This window comes from Vombatus ursinus, unplaced genomic scaffold, assembly GCF_900497805.2.
Source record: "Vombatus ursinus unplaced genomic scaffold, bare-nosed wombat genome assembly UNPS02005659.1, whole genome shotgun sequence".
NCBI classification, from domain to species: domain Eukaryota; kingdom Metazoa; phylum Chordata; class Mammalia; order Diprotodontia; family Vombatidae; genus Vombatus; species Vombatus ursinus.
Window position 1 is genome coordinate 21,643,805 of NW_020945437.1, and position 26,127 is coordinate 21,669,931.

General features: G+C 36.9%; 1 protein-coding gene across 2 annotated transcripts in view; it reads right to left on the bottom strand.

Annotated features, from left to right (window-relative positions):
• The window catches only part of UVRAG (UV radiation resistance associated), a 463,865-nt gene that overhangs the window by 318,142 nt on the left and 119,596 nt on the right, over positions 1 to 26,127 (bottom strand). For both annotated transcript variants that reach the window (XM_027848208.1, XM_027848210.1), the window contains one exon: positions 17,814 to 17,899. In XM_027848208.1, the coding sequence (XP_027704009.1) occupies positions 17,814 to 17,899 (86 nt within the window). The remainder of the gene's footprint in view (positions 1 to 17,813; positions 17,900 to 26,127) is intronic.

Consider the following 26,127-nt stretch of genomic DNA (forward strand, 5'->3'; position numbering starts at 1 on the left):
TCATTCATTCATTCATTCATTCATTCATTCATTCATTCATTCATTCACTGTTGAACCTCTGTTTCCTCCTCTATAAAACAAGGTGGTTGGATTAAAGAATTTCTATAGTCCATTCCTGCTCTGAAATTCAACAACTTTATAGTGCTGGAAAAATAATAACAAAATCCAGATTGTCCTGGTGAATAAAATTAAGCAAGAAGTTCAGGAAAGGAATATTTACCTAAAGTCAGTGGAGAACAGATATATTCAAGAAGAGCGTCAAGTCGTAGGATGCAAGTTTACTTTACTTTTAATGTACCCTGGAACTTTCTGTTTCTTCAAACAACCTCCTTCCACCCATGACTTCTTTCCTCACTCAGTCACCTCAGGACCAAATAACTACCAACTCTTCATATGGAGAATTCAGCATGAAAGCAAATACAATACTTCATATGCTTCTATCAATTTCATTTTCACTGGAAATTGGTGTGTTCAGGTCACTGATTATATCTCATAAGCAAATTAATTTTGAGAGACACTTTTGATAGAAAAAATTTATTTGGCTCCATATGTTTTTCCACTGGAGGCACTTATCTTCACCTCCTAAGCAACGCTTTTAAAAAATTTAGAACTGCAGCATTCAACACTAGCTACAGGCAAATGCCAACACATACTGTACCTTGTCAAGATTTTTACTCAAGGTGATGAATTTATTTATGTATAAATAATGTTTTGAGTCTATTAAAATGGCTCCACAGAGTAATTTTACACGACAATTTTTTCCATCATCAAGATCTACTTATATTAAAAGAGAAAGCTTTATTTTAAAGTTGGCATTTAGGAGTTATGATTCTCAAGTGTAGAAGGGAAAGCTTTGTGATGAAGCATCAGACTTGGAAGACCTAACATGTTTACAGTAGGTGAATTTTTTCCCTTACCAATCATGAAAATTTCTTAGCTCTTTTCTCCATACAACAAAAAACTTCTATGATGTTGTGATTTTTTCACAAGAAGTAAAAAATTTAGCCATTTATTTTTAAACTCAGACCTTAATAGTTAGAATACAGTAATATCACTAGTTCCACAGCTCATTTTCAGACTTCAGAAGTCTACTTAGTTGACCATGCCTTGCAAAGAATTAGCAAACAATGAGTACCTAGTAAACATCCTATGTTAGTGGATACAAGAAAGGCTTAAATCTAGTTCTAAGTTCAAAGAGTTCAGAAACTAGTTTATAAACAAAGAGACAATAATACACAGACAGCAATAACTGACATTGCAAGCAGTATATAGAAGGACTAAATAAATGGGATAGACAATAAAGTACTATTTAAACTTGAGCTACTGAGTGTTCAGAGGAAAGAAAGATAATGGACAAATGGTACCTGCTCAATGAATTCTTTTCTAGTTCAGTCCTGTTGGTAGTAACCTTTAATCCCTAGCCCTGCACAATATAACTTTACTTGCACCTCTTACATACTTAATTTCCTTCTTCAGCTAATTATGTCATATCCCACTATTACAATGAAAACAATCTCTGTATTCTGAGGAGGGAAAAAGACTTATGTCTTTATCTAAATCTTTGTATCTCACCCAACTAATGCAGTATTCTGCTCAGAGTAGGTACTTAATAAATGTTTGCTGAATAAATGAATTTCTACAACAGAAAAAAAGTTGTGCCTCAGAAAAGTTAATCTGGTGGTAGTATGTAGAGTCAATCAATCAACAAGCATTTATTAAGTATCTACTGTGTTTAATACCTACTATTTTCAGAACACTATACTAGGCTCTGGGTATAAAAAAAATGAAAAAAGAAATAAATAAAAAATATAAAAGAAAAATGAAACTTTCCTCAAAAAGCTTATATTCTATCAGAGGAGATAAATCATACCTAAGTGTTAAGTCATTTTTCAATTGTGTCAGACTCTTCATGAACCCCTTTGAGGTTTTCTTGGCAAAGATACTGAAGAGGTTTGCTATTTCCTTCTCCAGCTCCTTTTACAGGTGAGGAAGTGAGGCAAATAGGGTTAAATTAATTGCCCATGCCCATGGTCACACAGCCAGTAAGTGTCTGAGACTAGATTTGAACTCAGAAACATGAGTCTTCCCGACTCCAGATCCAGCAGTCTATCCACTGTACCACCTAGCTACCACATCCATATAAGTATATACAAAGTAAATCTGTGAAAATATACACTTAACAAAAATAAGTTAATTTGGGGAAAAGGCACTAGAACCTAGGTAGGATTCAAGTATTAGGGGGAGCTTGAGCTGGACTTTGAAGGAAATCAGGATTCTAAGAGGCCACTATGATCCAAGTTCCAAAAACCTTTTAATCTCTCACATCGTCTCTTCTTCCACGATCCCTTTCAGCTGTGTCAATCAATCAATCAGCTCATCAGTCACTCCACCCCTCAGTTTTTTTCACAGGCCTTCATCCCTCCCCTGGTTACACTCTATTCCTTTCCCTATCCTGACATCTTGGTGAATCAGTTCAACTCTATACGTCATCTTCTCTGGAGTCCCTTGCCCTTTAACTTCTCTCCAATTTGCCTTGTAAACCTCAGCTCTGAATCACTTCTACCACCTATTGCCTATTCCTATACTACTGAAGAAAGGTGGAGAAAATCATGAAATCATGCTGACTCTACTACAAGTTTCAGTTACATAATATCAACTGGGCTTTCCCAGCAGCAAGGCAATCCTTTTATGTCTCCTTAACCAATTCACAAACCCACTGACCACAGCATTTTGTCCAAACTTACTCATCGCTCCTCAAACCTACTATAGTTTCCTCCCCACCCCTAGGTAATAATTTTGCCTCACGTTTTACTGAAAAAACTGAGGTCATTCCCCAAGAGGTCTGTCTTCTCATCTCACTTTACTCAAATGCCTTCCACTACTATCTTCTCCTTCACTTCTATTTCACATGAAGAAACAGCCCGTCTCCTTGCTAAGGCAAACCCCTCCATGTGCACAAGTGATCCCATTCCAGCCAAAATTCTCCAGTACACTGCCCTCTTATAATCCTTACTCTATCACTAATCTTCAATTTCTCCCTGTATAAAGGTTGCCCCAATACTGCCAACAAATATGCCCATATCTCCCCCACCCTCAAAAAATCCTTGCTTGATCCAGCCATCTCTGCTGGCTATATCCTCCCTTTCCTAGTTAAATTTAAAGGCCATCTACAATCAATGCTTCCCCTTCCTTCTCTCTCTCTCTCTCTCTCTCTCTCTCTCTCTCTCTCTCTCTCTCTCCCTCTCTCTCTATTTGCAGTCTAGCTTCTACTGTCATCACTCAGCTGAAACCCAGACTTAGCAATGACCTCTTAATTGCTAAATTTTCATCCTTCAACCTCTATATAGCCTTTAATATAGTCACTCTCTTCTAAGTTTTGTGACACTGTCCTTTTCCTACCTCTCTGACTTTTTTAGTGTCCTTCATTGAATCTTCATCCAGGTCATGTTCTTTAACTGCAGGAGTCCCCCAAAGCTCTGTCCTAGGCCCTCTGCACTTCTACATGATTTTTCTTGATGATCTCATTTGCTCACATGGATTCAATTATCACCTCTGTGCAAATGATTCTCAAATCTATACGCTTTTTGGTTCCCCACCCCTGGTCTAGTCCTAACCTCTCTTCCAACCTCTAGTCTCTCTTCTCTAATTGCTTACTGGACATCTCAAACTGGATGTCCTAACATCATCTCAAACACATGTCCAAAACTGAATTCATTCTCTTTCCCTGTCAAAGCCTTCCCTCTTCCTAACTTCTCTATTATTGTTGACAGCACCAACATCCTCCAAATCACCCAGGCTCACAACCTAGGCGTTATCCTCTACTCCTCATTCTCTCAACCCCCAAATCAGTTGCCAAGGCCTGTCAATTTTATATATGCAACATTTCTCTTATACTCCCCCTTCTCTGACACTAGCACCTGGTGGTACCAGGTGGGGTGCTGGTACAATGCAAGCCTTCAAACTCCCCCAAACCTGGACTATCACATCAGTCTTCTGCTGGGTCTCCTTGACTCAAGTCTCCTCCCACTTCAGTTGATCCTCCACTCAGCTATCAAATTTATCTTCTGAAAGTACAGGTCTGACCATATTACTCCCCTATTTAATAAACTCCTGTGACTCTTTTTAACCTCCAAGATAAAATATGAAATCCTGTTTAGTTTTTAAAGCTGTTCATAACCTAGCCCCTTCTCCTCACACCTTACTCCCTACCACATACTCTGTGACCCAGTGACCTTGGCCTCCTTGTTTCAACACTATATCTCCCAACTCTGCATTTTCAGGGGTTGTCCCCCAGGCCTAGTATTCCCTCTCTCCTCATTCTACCTCCTGGCTTCCCTCAAGTTTCAGCTAAAGTCCTGCCTTCTGCAAGAAGGCATTCCCAGACCTCCTTAGGGACTTCCCTCTAAGACTATCTCCAATATATCCTGTGTACGTGTATATCTTGCTTGTACATAGCTGTCTATGTGTTTTCTCTCTCATTAGACTGTGAGCTCCTTGAGAACAGGAACTATTTTTTGTCTTTCTTTTTATTGCCAGTGCTTAGCACACTGACATACTGTGCAGTTAATAAATACTTGCTGACATGACTGAACTTGAAAGAAGGGCAAGCTACCAACTACTATATGAAAAAAATACTAAAAATCCATCGTAAGAAATATGCAAATTCAATCAACTCAAATATTCCACCTTACAGTCATCAGATTAATAAAGGTGAACACTCTCCCCTTCCCCCCCCCCCAAAAAAGGAAAATAACTGCTGGAGGCTCTGTGAGAGAACAGTCATAATAATGATCTACTGGTGGAACTGTGAAGTGATTCAAACATTATAGAACACAATCTGACACCTTGCTTTGAGAATTCTAAACTATATATACATTATTTGACACATTACTAAGAATATACACCATAGAGATCAAAGAATGAAGGACAGAACCATATGCTTAAAAAACTAGGAACAAAACAGGTGCCTATCAATTGGGGAAATGGCTAAACAAATTTTGGTTAATTTAATGAAATATTACTGCACTGTGAGACATGATTAAAAGGTGAGGTCTTTTATGAACTGAAGTAGAATTAAATAAAATCTTAAAAAAAAATGAGAATATTCCTGTTCTAACAGTGATTTGGCCAAGAAACCTGCCTTTCTGAGAGAGGATTATTTTGCAATAAGAGTTTCACTGAAAATAAATGAGTAGGAGTATTTCCTGCTTGCAGAGAATAAGGCAGAGATCTCTATATTAAGTAGTCTGTGAAAAATTAATCATAAAATCACAGATCTAGGACTAGAAGCTGGCTCAGAAATCATATAGTTAAACCCTCATTTTATAGAGAGAAAAACTACAGTCTGAGAAGGCAATGACTAGGCCTAGCTCACATGCGTGTCACATGTCAGGAGGCTGTGTATTCCACTATCACTGTCTCCACTGTCTCATGCCACTTTTTCCTTTAAACATGAGGCCTTATTTATACATATTCTCAACTGTCTACTGAGTTTTGAAAAGTTTAACCTACAGAGAGAATAAAAGTTGATGTTTTAAAGAGTTACACTAACTTAATTTCTATTTCAGTCTAAGGTAGTATTATCCTCACTTCTATATTTTAGGGTCCTTTCCAGCTTGTGGACACTACAGACCATAAAATTCAATACACTGAATCTGCTTCTTAAAAGTAACAGCAACACCTTGTGAACAATATCACATACAGAAATACAAAATTTACTCATCAGGAATACATTTTCGATTAAAGGTCTGCTTACATCATGCTGAAATTTCTAACATTTTATCTGGAGATTTTAAGTGCTAAGAATCCATAGAGTTCAAGTACATTATTTTGATATTTCAAGGATCCACAATTTTGTTGGTGTGAGTGCTTCCTCCAAAGATACAAATCATAATCCTATTAACACCTCAAAATAGTTTTCATAAGTTGCTGTAACAGAAAAATTCAACATCTGGGAGCCAATCCTCTGGTAATAAGCATGTGGCAGAAGATGCAGTCTCTTCCTGGATCCACATATGAAGCCTTTCCAATCACAAGAATAACAGCCAGAGCTGGTGCTGGACTGCCATTACCCTTCACAAATGCTATCCTCTTCCAAGGCAGAAAGAATCCTAACAGAAAGATTTTAGTGAAAATCAAAAGATAAAGAGATTTAGAGCTAAAAAGCTAAGAGTGGACATCTAGCTGAACCCCTGCATTTTTGTAGATGATGAAAACTAGAATACCGGCATCCAACTCATATAGAAATAGAGGCCACTAAAACCATCCATGAGGATCCCTACAGACCACATACTGATTTAGAAAACCACATATTACATTTTCTATGTTCTACTGTATTTTTCTATATTTTGTTAAATACTTCCCATTAGATTTTTATCTGGTTTAGCAGCACTTTGGAGTGTTTCAAGTGGCAGTGTGGCAATGGGACCTGTATTTGCCATCTCTGGTCTAGAGGGTAAAAAACTTCATGGAGTCATCATTTAGAGATGGAAGAAACCTTAGAAAGCTCTCAAGACCAATCCCCTCATTTTACAAATTAGGCACAGAGAGGTGACTTGCCCAAAGTCACACCACTAGACAAGTGAGAAATTAGAATAGCGAGCAACTAAAAACCAAGCTGATGCCTGCCTACTGCCTAGAGAATGGTAAGGAGATGGTGACATCTGAGTGTATTGGAATGTTACTGTCCTTTCAGAAATAATAGTGACAAACACAGAAGCATAGCAAGAGATAACAACTGAGGCAAACTGAAATAAGCAGGACTAGAAAACCAACACACATAACAACAACAGAAACTAAACAAACAAAAAAGTGATAGAAAATGAAGGCTATGAAACAGCCATAACCAAGCTACACTCCAAAGAAGAGACGTGAGCACCTCTTCCCCTTCTTTGAAGAAGATGGAGGTTATGGGTGTCAAAAACTGCATACAGAGCTCTTTCTTCTCCTCTCTTCATCTCAAATCACTCAGAGGCTTTCTGCCACTCTCTCCTCCTTCATCCCTGTCTCACATGAAGAAGAGGCCTTTCTTCTTACCAAGGATAACCCCTCTACCTGCACAAGTAATCCCATTCCATCCCATCTTAAACAAAATCTTACCCCTTTACAATCTCCACTCTCTCAATTATCTTCAATCTCTCCCTGTCAACCGTTGTTTCCTTCCTATCTACAAACATGCCCAGACCTCCCCATCCTCAAAAATCCCTCCCTCAATACATCAGCCATCCACACCAGCTCTGACCCCATATCTCTCCCCACTTTAGTGGCTAAACTTTTTAAGCATTCCAGGTGCTCCAAAAGATACCAATGACCTCTTAATAGCCAAACTCAATGGCCTTTTCTTAATCCTCATCCTTCTTTACAGGCTTTGACACTTTCGTTTTAAAATAAATTATTTAATTTTTATTTTTGGGGGGGGGGGGTGTCAGAATTCTCTCTGTCCCACCCACTGAGAAGGAAAATAATGATATCAATTATACATGTGAAATCACGCAAAATATGTTTCCATATTAGCTATGGAGGAGGAGGAGGAAGAAGAGGAGGAATAAAAAAAGTGAAAAAATTATGCTTCAATCTGGGCTAGTTCATCAGTTTTCTCTCTGGAAGTGGACAGCATTTTTCATCGTTAATTCCTTCAAAATAGTCTTGGATCATTTTCTTGATCAGAATTGATAAGTCCTTCACAGCTCATCACTGTCACAATATTGCTATTACTATGTACCATGTTCTACTGGTTTTGCTCACTTTGCATTAATTCATATAAGTCTTTCCAGATTTTTCTGAAACCATCTTGCTTATATTTGTATTGTATTGCTTTGTAATTCAATGGTATTTCATCACAATCACATACCATAATTTGTTCACCAAGTGATGGGTATTCCCTCAATTTCCAATTCTTTGTCACTACAAAAAGGCCTGCTATAAATATTTTTGTACATATAGGTCCCTTCCCTTTTCTTTGATCGTTTTGGAATATAGACCTAGTTGCTGGGTACACACAGTTTTATAGCCCTATGGGCAAAGTTTGAAATTGTTCTGCAGAATGGCTAGACCCATTCAGAGTTCTACCAATAGGGCATTAGTGTCAGAATTTTTCCACATCCCCTCTAGAAATCTTCATTTTCTTTTTCTATCATGTTAGCCAATCTGATCGGTGTGAGGTGGTACCTCAGAGTTGCTTTCATTTGTATTTCTCTAATCAATAGCGATTTAGAGCATTTTGTCATGTAAATATAGCCTTGATTTCTTCTGAAAACTTCTTGTTCACATATTTTCAACATTTATCAATTAGGAAATGGCTCTGATTTTTATAAATTTAATTCAGTTCCCTATATATTTGAGAAATGAGGCCTTATCAGAGAAACTTGCTGTAAAATTTTTTCCCCAATTTCCTACTTTCCTTCTAATTTTGGTTGCACTGGTTTCATTTGTGCAAAATTTTTTTAAATGTCACGTAGTCAAAATTATCCATTTTACTTCCTGTGATCCTCTATATTTCTTGTTTGGACATAAATTCTTCCCTTATCCATATATCTGACAAATAAAATTTTCCATTCTTCCCTAATTTGATTATGATATCACTCTTTTATATCTAAATCACATAACCATTTTGATCTTATCCTGGTATATGGTGTGAGATGTTGGTACATATCTAGTTTCTGACAAATTGTTTTCCAGTTTTCCCAGAAATTTTTGTCAAATAGTGAGTTCTTGTTTCAAAAGCTTAGATCTTTGGGCTTATGAAACACTAGAATACTATGGTCATTTACTATTGTGCATTGTGCACCTAATCTATTCCACTGATCCACCACCCTATTTCTCAGACACTATCAGATTATTTTCATGATTACTGCTTTGAATATAGTCTGAAATCTGGAACTACTAGGCTGCCTTCCATTAATTTTTTTTTCATTAATTCCCTTGTTATTCTTGACCTTTTGTTCTTCCAGATGAATTTTGTTATTATTTGTTTTCTAGCTCTATAAAATAAGATGGAACCAAGATGACAAAGTAAAAGCAGTGACTTGCTTGAGCTCTTCCCCAAACCCCTCCAAATACCTGTAAAAAATGGCTCTAAACAAATTCTAAAGCAGTAGAACCCACAAAAAGATAGAGTGAAACAAATTTCCAGCCCAAGACAACCTGGATGGTTGATCAGAAAGGTCAATCACACCAGGTGGGGAGAGGAACGCAGTTCAGCATAAGCGCTCAGGTAAACCAGGCCTCAGCGAACCCGGAGCAGGCCTCAGAGGACTGAATCACAGGCAGGTGTGACAGTTTCCAGACTTCTCAACCCACAAACACCAAAGACAACTTAGAAGGTGAGTGGGAAAAGTCTGTGACTGCGGCGAGAGATAGAAGCTCAGACCAAGCCTCAGTCCCTGTGCATGGCCCTGGGGCTGCAGCTGCCTCCAGAGCTTCTGACCCACAGACTGAGGGGGAATCGGTGGCTGATCAGAGGGGGATTACAGGAATCTCTTTGCCACTGATGAGGCAGGAATCTCGTGTTTTGCCGTGCTCGGATCTGGGTCACAGTTCTGGGTGGCGGTCCTGGAGTGAGGAGGAATGCTGGCATAGTAGAACTTGTAGTGGTGGTGGAGATGAAATCCTCCTCACGGTTCCAAAGCAGAAAAGAGTGCTTGTGGTCACTCATACATCAGAGCACAGGCCCTTATCATACCACCTTGGAAGAACTGAAAATTTACAGGTCCCTAGAAGTATCTATGAAAACAGCTTCAAAAAATCCCTGAAGCTTGGGACAGTACACTCTCCACACTGGAAGCAGACCCCTACCTTAACAAAGTGTTTAAAACTCAAGTAATTGGCTGGGATCATGAACAAACAAAGGCGTAAAAAAAATCAGACCACAGAATCTTACTTTGGTGACAAAGAAGATCAAAACATACAACCAGAAGAAGACAACAAAGTCAAAGCCCCTACACCCAAAGACTCCAAGAAAAATGTGAAATAGTCCCAGGCCATGGAAGAACTCAAAAAGGATTTTGAGAAGCAAGTAAGAGAAGCAGAGGAAAAACTGGGAAGAGAAATGAGAGTGATGCAAGAAAATCATGAAAAACAAGTCAACAGCTTGCTAAAGGAGACCCAAAAAAAATATTGAAGAAAATAACACCTTAAAAAATAGCCTAACCCAAATGGCAAAAAAAGGTCCACAAAGCCAATGAGGAGAAGAATGCTCTAAAAAGCAAAATTGGTCAAATGGAAAAGGAAGTCCAAAAGCTCACTGAAGAAAATACTTCCTTAAAAATTAGAATTTAGCAATTGGAAGCTAGTGACTTTATGAGAAATCAAGACACTGTAAAACAAATCCAAAAGAATAAACAAATAGAAAACAATGTGAAATATCTCACTGGAAAAACAACTGACCTGGAAAATAGATCCAGGAGACAGAATTTAAAAATTATTGAACTATCTGAAAGTCATGATCAAAAAAAGAGCCTAAACATCATCTTTCAAGAATTATCAAGGAAAACTGCAAAACAGAAATGGAAAGAATCCACTGATCACCTCCTGAAAAAGATCCTCAAAGGAAAACTCCTAGGAATACTATAGCCAAATTCCAGAGTTCCCAGGTCAAGGAGAAAATATTACAAGCAGCCAGAAAGAAACAATTCAAGCGTTGTGGAAACACAATCAGGATAGCACAAGATTTAGCAGTTTCTACATTAAGGGACCAGAGGGCATGGAATATAATATTCCAAAGGTCAAAGGAGACAGGATTACAACCAAGAATCACCTACCCAGCAAAACTGAGTATAATCCATCAGGGTAAAAAAATGGGCATTCAGTGAAATAGAGGACTTTCAAGCATTCTTTTGTTTTGCTTTGTTTTTGGTTAGGCAATGGGGTTAAGTGACTTGCCCAGGGTCACAGCACTAGTAAGTGTTATGTATCTGAGGCTGCATTTGAACTCAGGTCCTCCCGAATCCAGGGCTGGTGCTCTATCTACTTCACCACCTAGCTACCCTGTTTCAAGCATTCTTGATGAAAAGACCAGAGCTGAATAGAAAACCTGACTTTCAAATAAAAGGCTCAAGTGGAACATGAAGAGGTAAACAGGAAAGAGAAATCATCAAACACTATTTAAGGTTGAACTGTTTACATTCCTGCATGGAAAGATGATATTTGTAACTCATGAGATCTTTGTCAGTATTAGGGTAGTTAGAGGGAAAAAATTATATGTATGTATATAGATAGATAGATAGAGGGTATAGGGTGAGTTGAAGATGAACGGGTCATATGTGGAGAATAAAATTAAGGGGTGAGAGAGGATTATACTGGGAGAAGAAGAAAGGGAGAGGTAGAATGGGGTAAATTATTTCACATAAAACAGACAAGAAAAGGCTCTTACAGTGGAGGGGAAATGGGGGAAGGTGAAAGGGAATGAGTGAATCTTATTCTCATAGGATTTGGCTTAAGGAAGGAATAATATATACATTTAATTGGGTATGGAAATCTATCTTACCTTACAAGAAAATAGGGGGAAAGGGGACATGAGAGCAGGGGGATGACAAGAGGGGAGGGCAGATTGGGGGAGGGGGTAATCAAAAGTACACACTTCTGAGGAGAGACAGGTCAAAAGAGAGAATAGAATAAATGGAGGGTGTGATAGGTTTAAGGGAAATATAATTAATTTTTCACAACACGACTACTATGGAAGTGCTTTGCATAACTATACATGTATCACCTGTATCAAGTTGCTTGCCTTCTCAGTGAGGGTGGGTAGGGAGGGAAGAAGGGAGAAAATCTGGAACCCAAAGTTTTAAAAACACATGTTAAAAAAAAAAATTGTTTTCACACACAACTGGGAAATAAGAAATACAGGAAATGGGGTATAGAAATCTATCCTGCCCTACAGGAAAATAAAAGGGAAAGGGGATAAGAGAAAGGGGGGAGAGATAGAAGGGAGGGCAGATTAGGGGAAGGGGTATTCAGAATGCATGCCATCTTGGGGTGGGGGAGGGACAAGATGAGGAGAAAATTTGGAACTCAAAATCTTGTGGAACTTAAAAACTAAAAATAAATAAATTTTAAAAATTTTTAAAAAAAGAAAAAGAAAATATATATATAATAATTCTTTGGTATTTTCATTGGGATGGCAATGAATAAGTCAATTAATTTAGTTAGAATTGTCATTTGTATTATATTGGCTTAGCTCACTTATGAACAATTAATATTTCTCCAGTTATTTAGAAGCCTTTATTTGTGTGAAAAATGTAGTTTTGTAATTGTGTTCATATAATTCCTGTGTTTGTCTTGGCAGGAAGATTCCCAAGTATTTTATACAGTCTGCAGTTATTTTAAACAGAATTTCTCTTTCCACCTCTTACTGCTGGATTTTGTTGGTAATATAGAGAAATGCTAATGATTCATGTGGGTTTATTTTATATCCTGCAACTGTGCTAAAGTTGTTAATTATTTCAATTAGTTTTTTAGTTGATTCTCTAGGATTCTCTAAGCATAAAATCATATCATCTGCAAAAAATAAGTTTGTTTCCAAACATATTGCCTATTCTTATTCCTTCCATTTCTTTTTTGTCTTATTGCTATAGTTAGCATTTCCAGTACAATACTGAGTAATAGTGGTGATAATGGACATCCTTACTTCACCCCTGATGTTACTGAGAAGGCTCCTAGCTTATTCTCATTACAGGTAATGATTGCTGATGTTTTTCAATAGATACTACTTATCATTTTATGTAAAATTCCATTTATTCCTATGCTTTCTAATAGGAATGAGTATATATTTTATTAAAAACTTTTTCTGCATCTATTGAGACAATCATATGATTTTTGTTGTTTTTGTTACTGATATGGTCAATTATGCTGACAATTTTCCTAATACTGAAGCAGCCCTGCATTCCCAATATATATCTCACCTGGTCACAGTGCAATTTTTGCATCAATATGCATTAGGGAAATTAGTCTATAGTTTTCTTTCTCTGTTCTACTCTTCTTGGTTTAGGCATCAAAATCATATTTGTGTCATAAAAGTAATTTAGTAGGATTCCTTCTTTGCCTATTTTTTCCAAAAAGTTTATAAAGTATTGGAATTAACTATCCTTTCTATGCTGGTGTTTAATTGGAGATTTGGGATTTGTTCTTTCTCTACTTTTTTTTAATCGCATGCCCAATTGACCCATTATTTATGATTAGATTACTTTCCAATTAATTTTTAATTTAGGCTTCCATTTACTGAATGTAATTTTTATTACATTATGGTCTAGAAAGGGTACATTTCATACTTCTGCTTTTCTACATTTGTTTATGAGGTTTTTACATCCTAATACATGGTCAATTTTTGTGAAGGTGTCATGCATAGCTAAGAAAAAAGTACACTCCTTTCTATTCCCATTCAATTTTCTCCAGAGGAATATCATATCTAACATTTCTAAGATTCTATTCTTCTCTTTCCTTTTTTAAAATTCATTTTATGGTTAGATTTATTTAGCTGTGAATAAAGAAAAGCTGAAGTACCCCACTAGTATAGTTTTATTGTCTATTTACTCCTGCAACTCATTTAACTTTTTCCTTAAGAATGTGGGCATTCTGCCATTTGGCATATATATGTTTAGAACTGATATTACTTCATTGTCTATGGTACCTTTTAGCAAAATGTAGCCTCCTCGATTATCTCTTTTAATTACGTCTATTTTTGCTTTTGCTTTGCCTAAGATCATAATTGCTACCCCTGACTTTTTTTTACATCAGCTAAAGCATTAACAGATTCTTCTCCAGCCCCTTATTTTAGCTCTGCATATGTTTTTCTGTTTCAAGTGTGTTTCCTGTAAACAACATATTGCTGGATGTTGGTTTCTAATCCATTCTGCTATCCACTTCCCTTTTATGGGTGAGTTCACCCCATTCACACTCACAGTTATGATTACTGACTGTGCATTTCCTTCTATCCTATTTTTTTCTGTCTCTTTTTACTCTGTCCCTCCTCAAAAGTCTATTTTGCTTCTGACTCTTGCCTCCCTAAATCCATTCTCCCTTTTGTCACTCCTCCCTTTTCTTTTCCTCTTCCCTTCCTACTCTCCTGTTAGGTAAGAGATGTCTATACTCAGTTGTATGCTCAGTATACTATACTCTATATTTTTCCCTCTTTGAACCAATTCTAATAAGAGTGAGATTCAAGCACTGGCCACCATCACCTTTCCATTTTCTCCTCCTTTTTCTTGTGCACCTCCTTTATATGAGATAATTTCCCACATTTTTCCTCTCCCTCCCCGCCTCTCCCAGTACATCCCTCTTTCTCACTCCATTATTTTTTGAGATCATCTCAATGTAATTGATTTATATGCATGCCCGTCTATGTAGACTACTTTTAATTGCCCCAATAATGATAAAGTTCTTGAGAGTTAAATACATCATCTTTCAATAAAGGAATGTAAACAGTTTAACTTCATTGATTGATTCCCTTATGATTTCTCTTTAATGTTGACCTTTTTATGATTCTCTTGAGTCTTGCGTTTAATGTCAAATTTTCTATCCAGCTTTGGTGTTTTCCTCAGGAATGCTTGAAAGTCCTCTATTTCATTAAATATTCATTTTTCCCCGGAAAGATTAGACTCAGTTTTGCAGAGTAGGTTATTCTTGGTTATAATCCTAGCTCCTTTGCCTTCTAGTATTGCATATTTTAAGTCCTCCACTCCTTTAACATGGAAGCCACTAAATCTTGTATGATCCTGGCTGTGGCTTCATGACATTTTGATAATTTCCTTTTGGCTGCTTGCAATATTTTCTCTTTGACCTGGGAAGTCTAAATTTGGCTATAATATTCCTAGGAGTTTTCATTCTGCCATCTCTTTTAGGAGGTGATGTGTAGGTTCTTTAAATTTCTATTTTAACTTCTGGTTCTAAGATATCAGGACAGTTTTCCTTTACAATTTCCTGATATATGATCTCTAGGCTCTTTCTTTGATCATGACTTTCAGATAATGCAATAATTCTTAAATTATCTCTCCTCAATCTATTTTCCAGGTCAGTTGTTTTTCTAATGAGATATTTCACATTTTCTTCTACTTTTAAAACTCGTGTTTTTGTTTTATTGTTTTCTGATGTCTCATGGAATCATTAGCTTTCACCTGCTCCATTTTAATTTTTAAGAAATTATTTTCTTTAGTAAGCTTTTGTACCTCTTTTTCCATTTGACCAATTCTGCTTTTTAAGGGCTGGGTTCTTTCAGTCAATTTTGTATTTCTTTTTCCATTTGGCTAATTCCGTTTTTTAAGGAGTTCTTCAGTGAATTTTTGTGCCTCTTCTGCCTTTTGGCCAATTCTGTTGTTGTTTTCTTAAGGTGTTATTTTCTTCAGTATTTTTTTAAACCTCCTTTACCAAGCTGTTAATTCTCCTTTCATTATTTTCTTGCCTCACTCTCATTTTTATCCCCAATTTTTCCTCTACCACTCTACTCTCTTTAGTTCTTCTAGAAATTCTTGTTAGGCTTGTGTCCAATTAGCATTTTTTTCTTTGAGGCTTTGCTTAGAGCTATTTTCACATTGTTGTCTTCTTCTGAGTTTATGTCTTCATCTTCCCTGTCATCATAGTAGCTTTTAGTGGTCAGGTCTCTTTTTTGTTGTTTGTTCATTTTTCCAGACTACCTGTTGACTTTTAACTTTGTGCTAAAGTTGGACTCTGTTCCTATGGTGGGATAAGGCACTTTTCAAAGCATCAGGTTTTTCAGCTACAGTTTTGAGAACTAGTCTGGGTGGGTCTGTAAGTTTTTCAATACTTCCAAGGTGCTGTTATCCAAGGACAGGTGTGGTCACTGCTCTCCTGGCCTACACTCTGGTCTTCACCCAGAAAGGGACTCTGCTTCCCTATAGCCACAAGTGCTAGCATTTCTCTTGGTCCTGAAATTTGTTGACCTGGTGCGATGTTCTGCTGTAGTGCACCTCTCTGCTCTGAAACTGTGACAAGGGCTCCTGTTATCCTGTGGTAGAAAGCACTAGTCCTCCTCTTTGCCCTGGAAGTGCATATGGTCAATGCAACAAGGTCCTGAGTCCACTGTTAGTTGAGGGTCCCCTGTAATTTCTTTCTATTTGCCCAATCCACTTTCCATCTCTGGGCTGGGAGCTCCCGAACCTGCTGCTGCTATTGCTGTCTCCAAGGCATTTCCTTTATATATATATTACATTCCTTACAGTCTTTTTCACACTAAATAAGAAAGTCCTTATCACCAGAGGAATTGATAATGAGGAAATGAGTAGACAAGAACAGAAGAGTAGTGAATTTTACTATGTATCTTTTTTTTCACAAGGAGGGGTTGGGGGGGAGGGGTGCAACAGAAAAGTAATGTGGAGATATTAAGAAAGGGGCCAGGGCATTATTTCTTAAATATAATTTTAAGTTTCAGCAACACTGTAGCAGGATAGCTATTGACAGCTATCAAGAGAATCAACAGAGAGAATATAGACTGCAGGAAAACTTCAGAGGTAAAGAAAACTTGTGAGGTATGGTATGCCACACTCTAGGAGGCAGCTTGGAATAACAGAAAAAAGCTCTGGATGTGTAATCACAGGATCTGGGTTCAAGTACAGGCTCTGGTAATAATTAGCCACAATGACCCCAGGGCCAGGTACTTTTAAGTCTCTAAGCCTTAATTTCCTCATCTCTACCACACAGAATAAACACAGGTGACACTACCAAATCAAAATGTTTCTGAAAGAAAGTAATAACAGGAATATAGATTGAAGAATAACACCAACCATGGAGGCTAGTTAGGTTTTACACAAACCACATTTGGAAGAAAAGGTTTGGGCTATCATCAACCTAACGCAAATAGTACTTGCACTCCTTATGGTGACAGAGTTCTCATGAGGGAAGTATTCATGTAGAATATTGTAATATTATTTTTTAAAGAGACCAAGAAAAGCACATCACTAGTGAGAAACTGCCCTGGAAAACTGAAGTGATTAGTTTAAACAAAAGCCACTGTCTTTTAAAAGTTACTTACAAAGTCCATACACTCAACCTCTCTATCATTCTGTACATGAGAAGGCATATTTGGCAAAGTCACAGATCTCAATTTACAGTATTTGTTAAGTATTTCTTTCCAAGAATCTTTTAAATGGTCTTCCTTTAGTCAATATATGGAAAATGATATAGAAACATTAGGAAAATCAACTGCCAAAATATAATTTTGATGTACAATATGACTATCCCAGGAAATTACAGATTGAATGCCAGACTCAGCTTCATTTCTAAATTGCATATATTTTGGTACCAGACCTACCTAATCAATATCCTTCCTAATCAAACACAAGACAAAACAAAACCTTTCAAAAGCAAGTCTACGAAGATGAAGAAGAGCAAAGGTATCTGGCCAAACACAGGCAACATAGCCTGCTTGCCAAGCATCACTATTACCTTTAGGATAAGCAGCCAGCCAAAACCACAAGCCATGTTTGTGGTTGTTGGAAGGCTTTTCTAGTTATGCTGGAGGTGTTAAAACTTTGATAAGCCTAAAGTCCTCATCCAGATTTGTTGATCTCCACAGCTCAGAGGAAACAAGAATGTTCTTGTCTCTGCTTTACTGCAATTGGCTTCCATCTACTCTCTCCCACTGTCCAGAGAAAGGAAATAGGTTTTCCAAAGGCCTTTCGTAAGGAGATAAAATGAAATCACCAGGGTTACAAAATTTATGGAGCCCTCACTAAAGAATGTTAAGCTTGATGAAGTTTTTAAAGTTCCCAGAGACATTTCCTCACATTTAAATGCCATAAAATCAAGGAAAGAAGGACTCTTTAAAATGTTCAGTGGAGGAGAAGGGGAGATTTTAAGTAGTTTCTTACCGAAGCAGAGAGAAGACATCGTATGAATTACGAACACAGTTTTGATCTACCTGGAGAAGACTGCTCTTCTGGGCATTTGAACAACCCTGAAAGACATCAATCAACAAATCAAATTAACAATGACCTCAAATTCTCCAGTTAATACAAAAACCATAACCTTCTGCCTATGGGATAAAATACAAATTATTTTACCTGGCATCCAAAGTTTTTCAAAATCTGGCTCCAACCTAACTCTTTCACCTCATTTTACATTATTCTGAATTCTATCCCAAATGTGCTAGGAATCCATCCTGCCCGCCCTCTCCTACTGCCTCTGCACAAACTCTCCTCCATTCTTGGAATTCACTCCCTCATCTCTTCCTCTTAACATCCTTTTCTTACTTCAAGTCCTTTAAAGTTCAGTGCCACTTTCCTCCAAAGAAGAAAGTCTCCCCCAAATCCTTTCCCTCCTGCCTTTAAAGCAAAAAGTTACATCTCACACCTCAAACATTCTCTGAACCCATGTATGGATTCTCTTTTTTGACTTGATCATAGTCTCCTTTATATCTTAAAGTAAGACCTGTACTCGTCCTGTCTTCTACATTCTAATCTCCTTGAGGACAAGGCCAATGTTGCATCTTTGCAATCTTTAGCCTTGGTACTTACCACGCTAACTGCCACAAAGTAGATGCTTAGGAAATGCCTATTTGATTTAATATTACTGATGTACATAGTTCTAAAGTTAGCCAGCATGGCTGGATATTGCAGATAAGTGAGATTTCCAGATAACCAATGACTTAAAACATTTAACACAGAGACAATTTCAAAAGTTGATCTGGCCTGTCATCTGCTTTCCTATCTAACTTTCCCAATTTCATATCATCCATATATTTTAATATATGCTTTCATTCAAAGCATGGGAGAAAATGTCGAATGGCACAAGAACTGAAGCTTGAAGCACTCCATTAGAAACCTCCCTGCAGATAGCCCTGATCCACTTGACATTTTCCCAGGCCAGTCCACAAAATCTTATTTAGAACACCATATATCTAAATTTAAGAAATTGCTCTCAACAACCCCAAGCAGCTACCCCAAACAAAAGATTAGCTTTCAAAAACACTAATGTACTCCAAGTGACACTATATGTACCAGAAGCCTGAAAAACCACAATCTCCAAAGATTCAAAATTATGGGCAACTCAAAAGTCAATGGACAGAAACCAATGGATGCAAGTAGGTTGAAGTCTATGTTCAAAGATAATCAACACTCAAGAAGTAGAGCTAAACACTTATATTCAGGAAATGTATTAGCAGGGGGGAAAAAAGAGATGGGCTAATTACAGTAAGAGGTTAAGAAATGAATCAGTAGTGGTAGCTAGGTGTCACAGTGGGTAAAGTACTGGCTCTAGAGTCAGAAGGACCTGAATTCAAATCCGGGCCTCAGACACATGATACTTACTAGCTGTGTGACCCTAGGCAAGTCAGTTAACCCCAATTGCCTCACCAAAAAGAACTGAATAAATGATAATAAGAAAGTGAGGGTGACTAGTGTAAGCGACTCTTTCTAGAAGGTTTGTATTGAAGAAAAGGAGGGAGATAAGCCCATAGAGGAGATATAGAGTTTTAACTTGAAAATTAGCTGTTAATTTCAAATTAATACTAAGTAGGTGAATAATTCTCACATAAATGATTAATATTATTTTTAGAAGAACTGCCAGACATATTCATGGACAATCAAATCACACATACACACACACCTCCCACAATACCTACAGACAAGGTGGTGTATTGAAAAGAGCATTGGAATGAGAATGAAGAACCCAAATAAAATTCCTGCTTTGATATGAATTAGCTATATATCTCTGAACAAGTCACTTACCTTTTCAGGCTTATGTTTCTTCATATGCAAAATAAAGGGGTTAGAGATAATCTCTAAGGTCCCTCTTCCAGTTCTAATACTTTTTGGCTATATGAACACTTAAGAAAATTATTAAAGTATCTTTTCTACTTCAGCTAACTCTTAGCAATTGACATTCTTGAAATGTACTAGAAGGAATATTCTCAACACTATCTAATTTCACCAACTGAATAGTTCCAAAAGATGCCTGATGAAGGATTTTGATGTAAAGAAATAATTCATTTATCTGTCATCCAGTTATCTGTGTGAGATACTGACAAATGCCAAAACCTCAAGGGGATTTATTTGAAGTGTATGTCACTCAAAATTCCTCAAAGATGCCAAGCCTACCAATTGTCTTATAAGAGAAGGAATGGTAATCGGCAATCAGGAATAATAACACCTAATAAGCTTAAGAAATGGAAGCCAATATTAAAACTGAGTTAATTTCAGTCACTCTGCCTCTACTGTCTCAGCACATAATCAATTAATGTATCTAGAGTAGTAAGGAAAGATAATTTTAAAAAATGCAAATGCATATTTTGGTGGATTTCTTATTGTGAGCAAGTACAAGACCAATAGCTTTGAATAAAGAATAAAAGCCCTTCTATACATTTAACTTTCTTTTAGGTTTCTTATTTTTCCATTTTATATGAAAATACAGCTACAATACACACATAATATATATATATGTGTGTATGTATATATATATACACACACACACACACACACGTATCTGTACATACATATTTACATATATGAGACTAATAATCATTCCCCAATCGATAAATGGTCAAAGGATATGAACAGTTCTTCAGAAGAACTGCAAAGTATTCCTAACCACATGAAAAAAATTTTCAAATCACTAATAATAAAAGAAATACAAATCAAAACAACTCTGAGGTTTCACCTCATACCTTGCAAATTGGCAAAAATGACAAAAAATGGCAAAGGTCTATGTTAGAGGGGTTGTGGGAACTCAGGCACATTAATACATCGTTAGTGGATCTGTGAAATGGTATAACCATTTTGGAAAGCAATTTGATAAAGTGACTAAAACGTCCATACTTCTAAACCAGAGACTCAATCACTGGGCTTATACCACAAGGAAACCATCAATAAGAAAAGTCCCCATTTACTCCAAAACATTTATAGCAGCATTTTTTTGTTGTAGCTAAGAATTGGAAACAAAATAGATGTTCATCAATTGGGGAATGTGTTATATTTATGTAATGCATATTAATGTGGTACATTAATATAATGCACATTAATGTGGTACATAAATATATTGTGGTACATGAATGTGATGGAATACTACTGCACTGTGAGAAATGATGTGTGTGAGAAACACAGGGAAGCATGATAAGAGCTACATGAACTGATGCAGAGCGAAGTAAACAGAGCCAAGAAAACAATATACACAGTAACTGCAACAACATAAATAGAAGGAACAATGATGCACCAAAAAATCAAAAGTAAATGTAACAAAAATATAAAGATCAAGTGGGACTTAAATGAACCGATACAAGAAGACACTCCCAATCTATCCCTTTGTGAAAGTGGGAGGTCTACAGGTGTTAAACATTGCAACATATTTCTGGACTGTATCAACATAACAATCAGTTGTGCTCAATTTTTTTCTCCTCTGTTAAAAAAAATCCTACTATCTATCATATGGGATGGCTCTCAGGGAAGGGGTAAGGAGAGGGATACATAGGATACTGTGGTAATATCAAAAACAGAAAACATCAATAAAGTTATTTAAACAACAATAAAATCAACTGTGAAGTACCACCTCACACCCATGAGATTGGTTAAAATGACAAAAGACGGAAATGACCAATGTTGAAGGGCCTAAGAAACAAAGTGCATTAATACACTACTTGCAGAGCTGTGAATAGTCCAACCATTCTGAAAAGCAATATGGACCTAGGCCCAAAAAGCTATTCAACTGTGCATACCTTTTGACCTGGCAATACCACAACTAGGTTTACACCACAAAGATATCAAAGAGAGAGTAAAACGACCCATATGTTAAAAAAAAAAATGTATTTATAGCAACTCTTTCGGTAGTGAAAAAAAATTGGAAACTAAGGGAACGTTCATCAATTGGGAAATGGCTGAACAAGTTACGGCATATCAATAAAATAAAATACTGTTGTAGTATTAAAAATGATGGATGATTTCAGAAAAATCTGAGAAGGCTTCTATGAACTGATACAAAGCTAAGTTAGCAGAATAAGCACAACTTATAAGATAATCAACTTTCAAAGACTTGGTACCTTTGATCAACATAACGACTACACAAAGTCTAAAGGTAGCATGATGAAGCAAGCTATCCACATCAAGATAGGGAGCTAATGGACTCACAGAGTGCAGATTGAAACATATTTTCTTCTCTTTTTCTTGTTCTTCAACATGAACAATACAGAAATTTGTTCTGAATGACTATACATGGTATTTATAATGTTTTTCTTGCCTTGTTGTATGTTTTTCTTGCCTTCTCAATGGGTTAGGGAAAGAGAAGGGAGGAAGAGAATTTGGAACTGAAAATAAAATAAAATTGAATTTAAAAATAAATAAAAACAACCCCAGCAAAGTTACCCATCATTTACTCGAAAACCTCTTGTGAAGTGGAACAGCCAGACAAAAAATCCCCAGTTCTTTCAACTGATTCTCCTATAGCCCAGATGACAGACACCTCATCATACTGGATGGTTCTACTAATCTAGAGACTTTACAGTTTATCAATGCCCTTCATAAAAGGTGACATCTCACACTAAACAAAATACCTGTGTCTGCAAAGACAGAGGACAACAAGAATATCACCTCACTTTTTCTACTCCCCATCTCTTTTAATGCAGCCTGAAATCACATTAGCTCTTTATACTACCAGGTCATACTGCTGATTCTTGTTGCCACTTTATCTCTGAGATCTTTTTTCATAGAAGATGCTGTCTAGCCAAACCACTTGCTGTCTTGGATTTATGAAATTAATTGTTAACTCAAATATTTGACTTTGCATTTTGGAGCCCGAGTGTCACCCAACGTGCTATCTACTCCTCAGTTTTGTGTCATCTAAGACTTTGGCAAGCATGCTACTTAAACTATTTCCTTCAGGTCATGGATAAAAATGTCAAAGAGCAGAGAAACAAGCATTTCTTAAGTAACTGTTGCATTCAAGGCACTGCCCTATGTATCTCGGTACATTTTTTGGAGACTTCCCTCCAAGTTAACATGGAACCACTAATGACTACTCAACCAATTCCCAATCTGCTTTAATTAATAATAGCCAATATTTATATAGTGACTAATGTGTACCAGGTACTATGCTAAGCGCTTTACAAATATTATTGTATTTAATCCTCACAACAACCCTGGCAGGTAGGCCCTATTATTACCCTCATTTTTACAGAAGAGGAAACTGAGGAAAACAGTTGTTAAGTGACTTGCCCAGGGTTACACAGTAAGTCAGTACTTTTGAGGCCAGATTTGAAGTCAGGAAGATGAGTCTTCCTGACTTTAGGCCCAGTCCTCACCATGCCACCTAGATGCTCCTAATAAATTTATTTATTTCACAGAATCTAGTACATATGTCTGAATCTTGTCCAAAAAAAAAATGCATGTAATTGTGTCAAAAGCTTTCCTAAAGTATTTGGCAAAATTTTGCTAGGAATTACAAGTCAAGCTATAGAACAATAAATTATAGTCCATAAACTGAAGTCTCCAATCTTATCCTTTCTAAAAAAAAAAAAATTTAAACCATGAAATTTTCCTTTCTTTAGTACTGTAACTCTCTCATTCTCCAAAATCTTTCAAAAATCACTAACAGAAGCTCAGCAATCACACTGGCTAATTCTTTCAATATTCTGGGATCTTGTTCCTCCAGGAAAGGTGACAATTTCAGAATTCAACTAGATGTTCTCTTACTATAACCTTAAATAACTTGTATTTCCACTGCCCATTAGTCATTTTTGTTGTGCGTTTTCTAATTTATAAAAATCCTTCTCTATTGGATAGAAAATGAAAACAAAATAGTCAAACAGCTGTTACCCTTCACTCCATCATCAATTATCATCATCTTACCTTACCAAAGTCATAATCACTTCTTTTATTTTCACCAACATCCTTTTTTGCCAACCTTAGTATTCACTGCCAGCCTCAGCTTATTCTGAGACTCAGCACTCCTGGCAATATTCTTGCAAGATTGTGTTATGCTTTTATATTCATTTTATGTTACCTATTCTCACTTCCATCATTTATACTCATCTTTTTAAAATCTATGTCAGTCAATAAGTTCCCACACACAACCTCATCAATCTATTTACCTAGCTCTCCTTTTGCTTCCTTGATGGAATTGTTTTCTATAGCATCTTCTGAATTTCATTCTTGAGAGCATCCCATACCTCCCAGACTGACTAATTTTATAGAATTTTATTTGGTCTATGGATTCTATCCAACCTTTCTCTGAAAGTTTTGAAATATTCTCTCAAAATCTAGACCACATAATAGACTATGCCCAATTTTTCTCTTCTCTATTAAAAATTTTAAGATGGAGTGGTCACTTCCTCTGAGGGGTTCAGTTATATGTCAGCAATTTTTCTTAGTTGATCAGAATGATGTCCAGAATAGAAATTTTCTTCATCATTTCTTCCACCTTGCAAAAGAAGAAATTATCACTAAGTCAAGCCAAAAATTTATTACATGCCTTGATTTTAACATGAAAAAGCTCCAGCAGATTAGCAAGAAGACAGAATTCAAGAAACGAGCCAACAACAAAACCTGTGATCTCAGATGTTAATATGCAGATGCACAGATTTTGGATAATAATCATGGTATACTAGACATACAAATGCCAGTAGAAAAATCTGACTTTATAAATATGTTTGTGACTTAATGGAATGGAATTTATTATACATATAGAAGGGTACACCTTATTCAAAAGGCAGAGAATAGATAAAAGGGAGGGTGGGGTAGCAATGAATATTAAGAAGCTATACTTATGTGAGGAAATTTAGGAACTGGGATAAGGGTGGGCTTGGGGAGAATTTCCTATGTTGTAGTTGTCACTCTTCTATGCCATCTAGACTAGCAAACATAGTGGGCAGTTTCTCCCTATCCTTCCCTTTTCAGTTTCAAGTTCTTTTGAATGGATTTCTAAGACCCTAGGCAACTCCCTTTTTTCTTCCCCCCCAGTTAGGTACACTTAATCCTTTCTCAAGGGCTCATAATTCTTATATCTTAAAACTGTGGCTTAGAAATCTAAATTCTATTCTCAGACACCAACTTCTTAACCAGATGCTCACTCTGCAGGATCTGCCATTGTCTCCCAAAGCCCCTGCTTTCAATCATCAGCAGTGCTGAAAACACCACCCATGTCCCTAAGATACTCAGTTTCTTGCCAAGAACTTCATAATCCCTAGTAATGTTTCCTAGGCTCCTTCTGCCAGCACTGCCTGTCCTCGTGTGAAGTGGATGTGTAGTGATCAGGCTTGCCAAATCTCCAGGGTCTGTCATATCCCAGATACATTCTCTGAGAAGATCGGCTTCTTTTAATGTTATAGCCAGGTCAACCAACAGCTGCCTCCATCCCCTTCGAGAAAGCCACTCTTCATCTCTTCTATTGACCCTTACTGAATATTAACCTCTTTCTTTGGGCTGTCTATGGATCCTCATCATTACTTTTTATAAGGCTAACAGGTGTTTTCTCCACAGAGTGCTCAGCCATCCCTTCCTATAGAAAGGCCTCATACCAATTACTTACTTCAGAGTGTTCAATGATCCTTTTTCATCTCTTCCTATTTGTCCCATTCTTCTACCCTCCGAACCCCCTGAGACAGGTTAAGATACTCTTTTGCTGGGGCAGCTAGGTAGCGCAGTGGATAGAGCACCGGCCCTAAAGTCCAGAAGACATGAGTTCAAATCCGGCCTCAGACCAAACACTTGACTCTTACTAGCTGTGTGACCCTGGGCAAGTCACTTAACCCCAATTGCCTAAAAACAACAACAACAACAAAAAACAAAAAAAAAAAAAACAAAAACAAAGATACTCTTTTGCTTCCTCAGGTGTTTATTCTTTGCTTTCACCTTGAAGCCCCTCTGTTTTTTTCCTATAAAGAATACTTTATTCTCTATGATAGTTTAAGAAGTAATGAATCACCTAGTCTAACGCTCCTCTTTTACAAATAAAGAAACTGAGGGCTCACAAAGTTCAATGAATTGACCAAGCACATATATGTAATAACAGAACGACCATTCAAATCCAAGTCTTCTGACACAAAATACAGCACTCTTTCCACTATAACATACTGCCTAACAAGTAGGAGAGTCTTCTTGGCAGGGAGGCAAGAATCAGGAGCTAAGAGCTTCCTATGTGCAAGGTACTGTGTTACATTCTAGGGATACAAATACAAGCTGCTTTCTAGGAGCTTTTATTTTA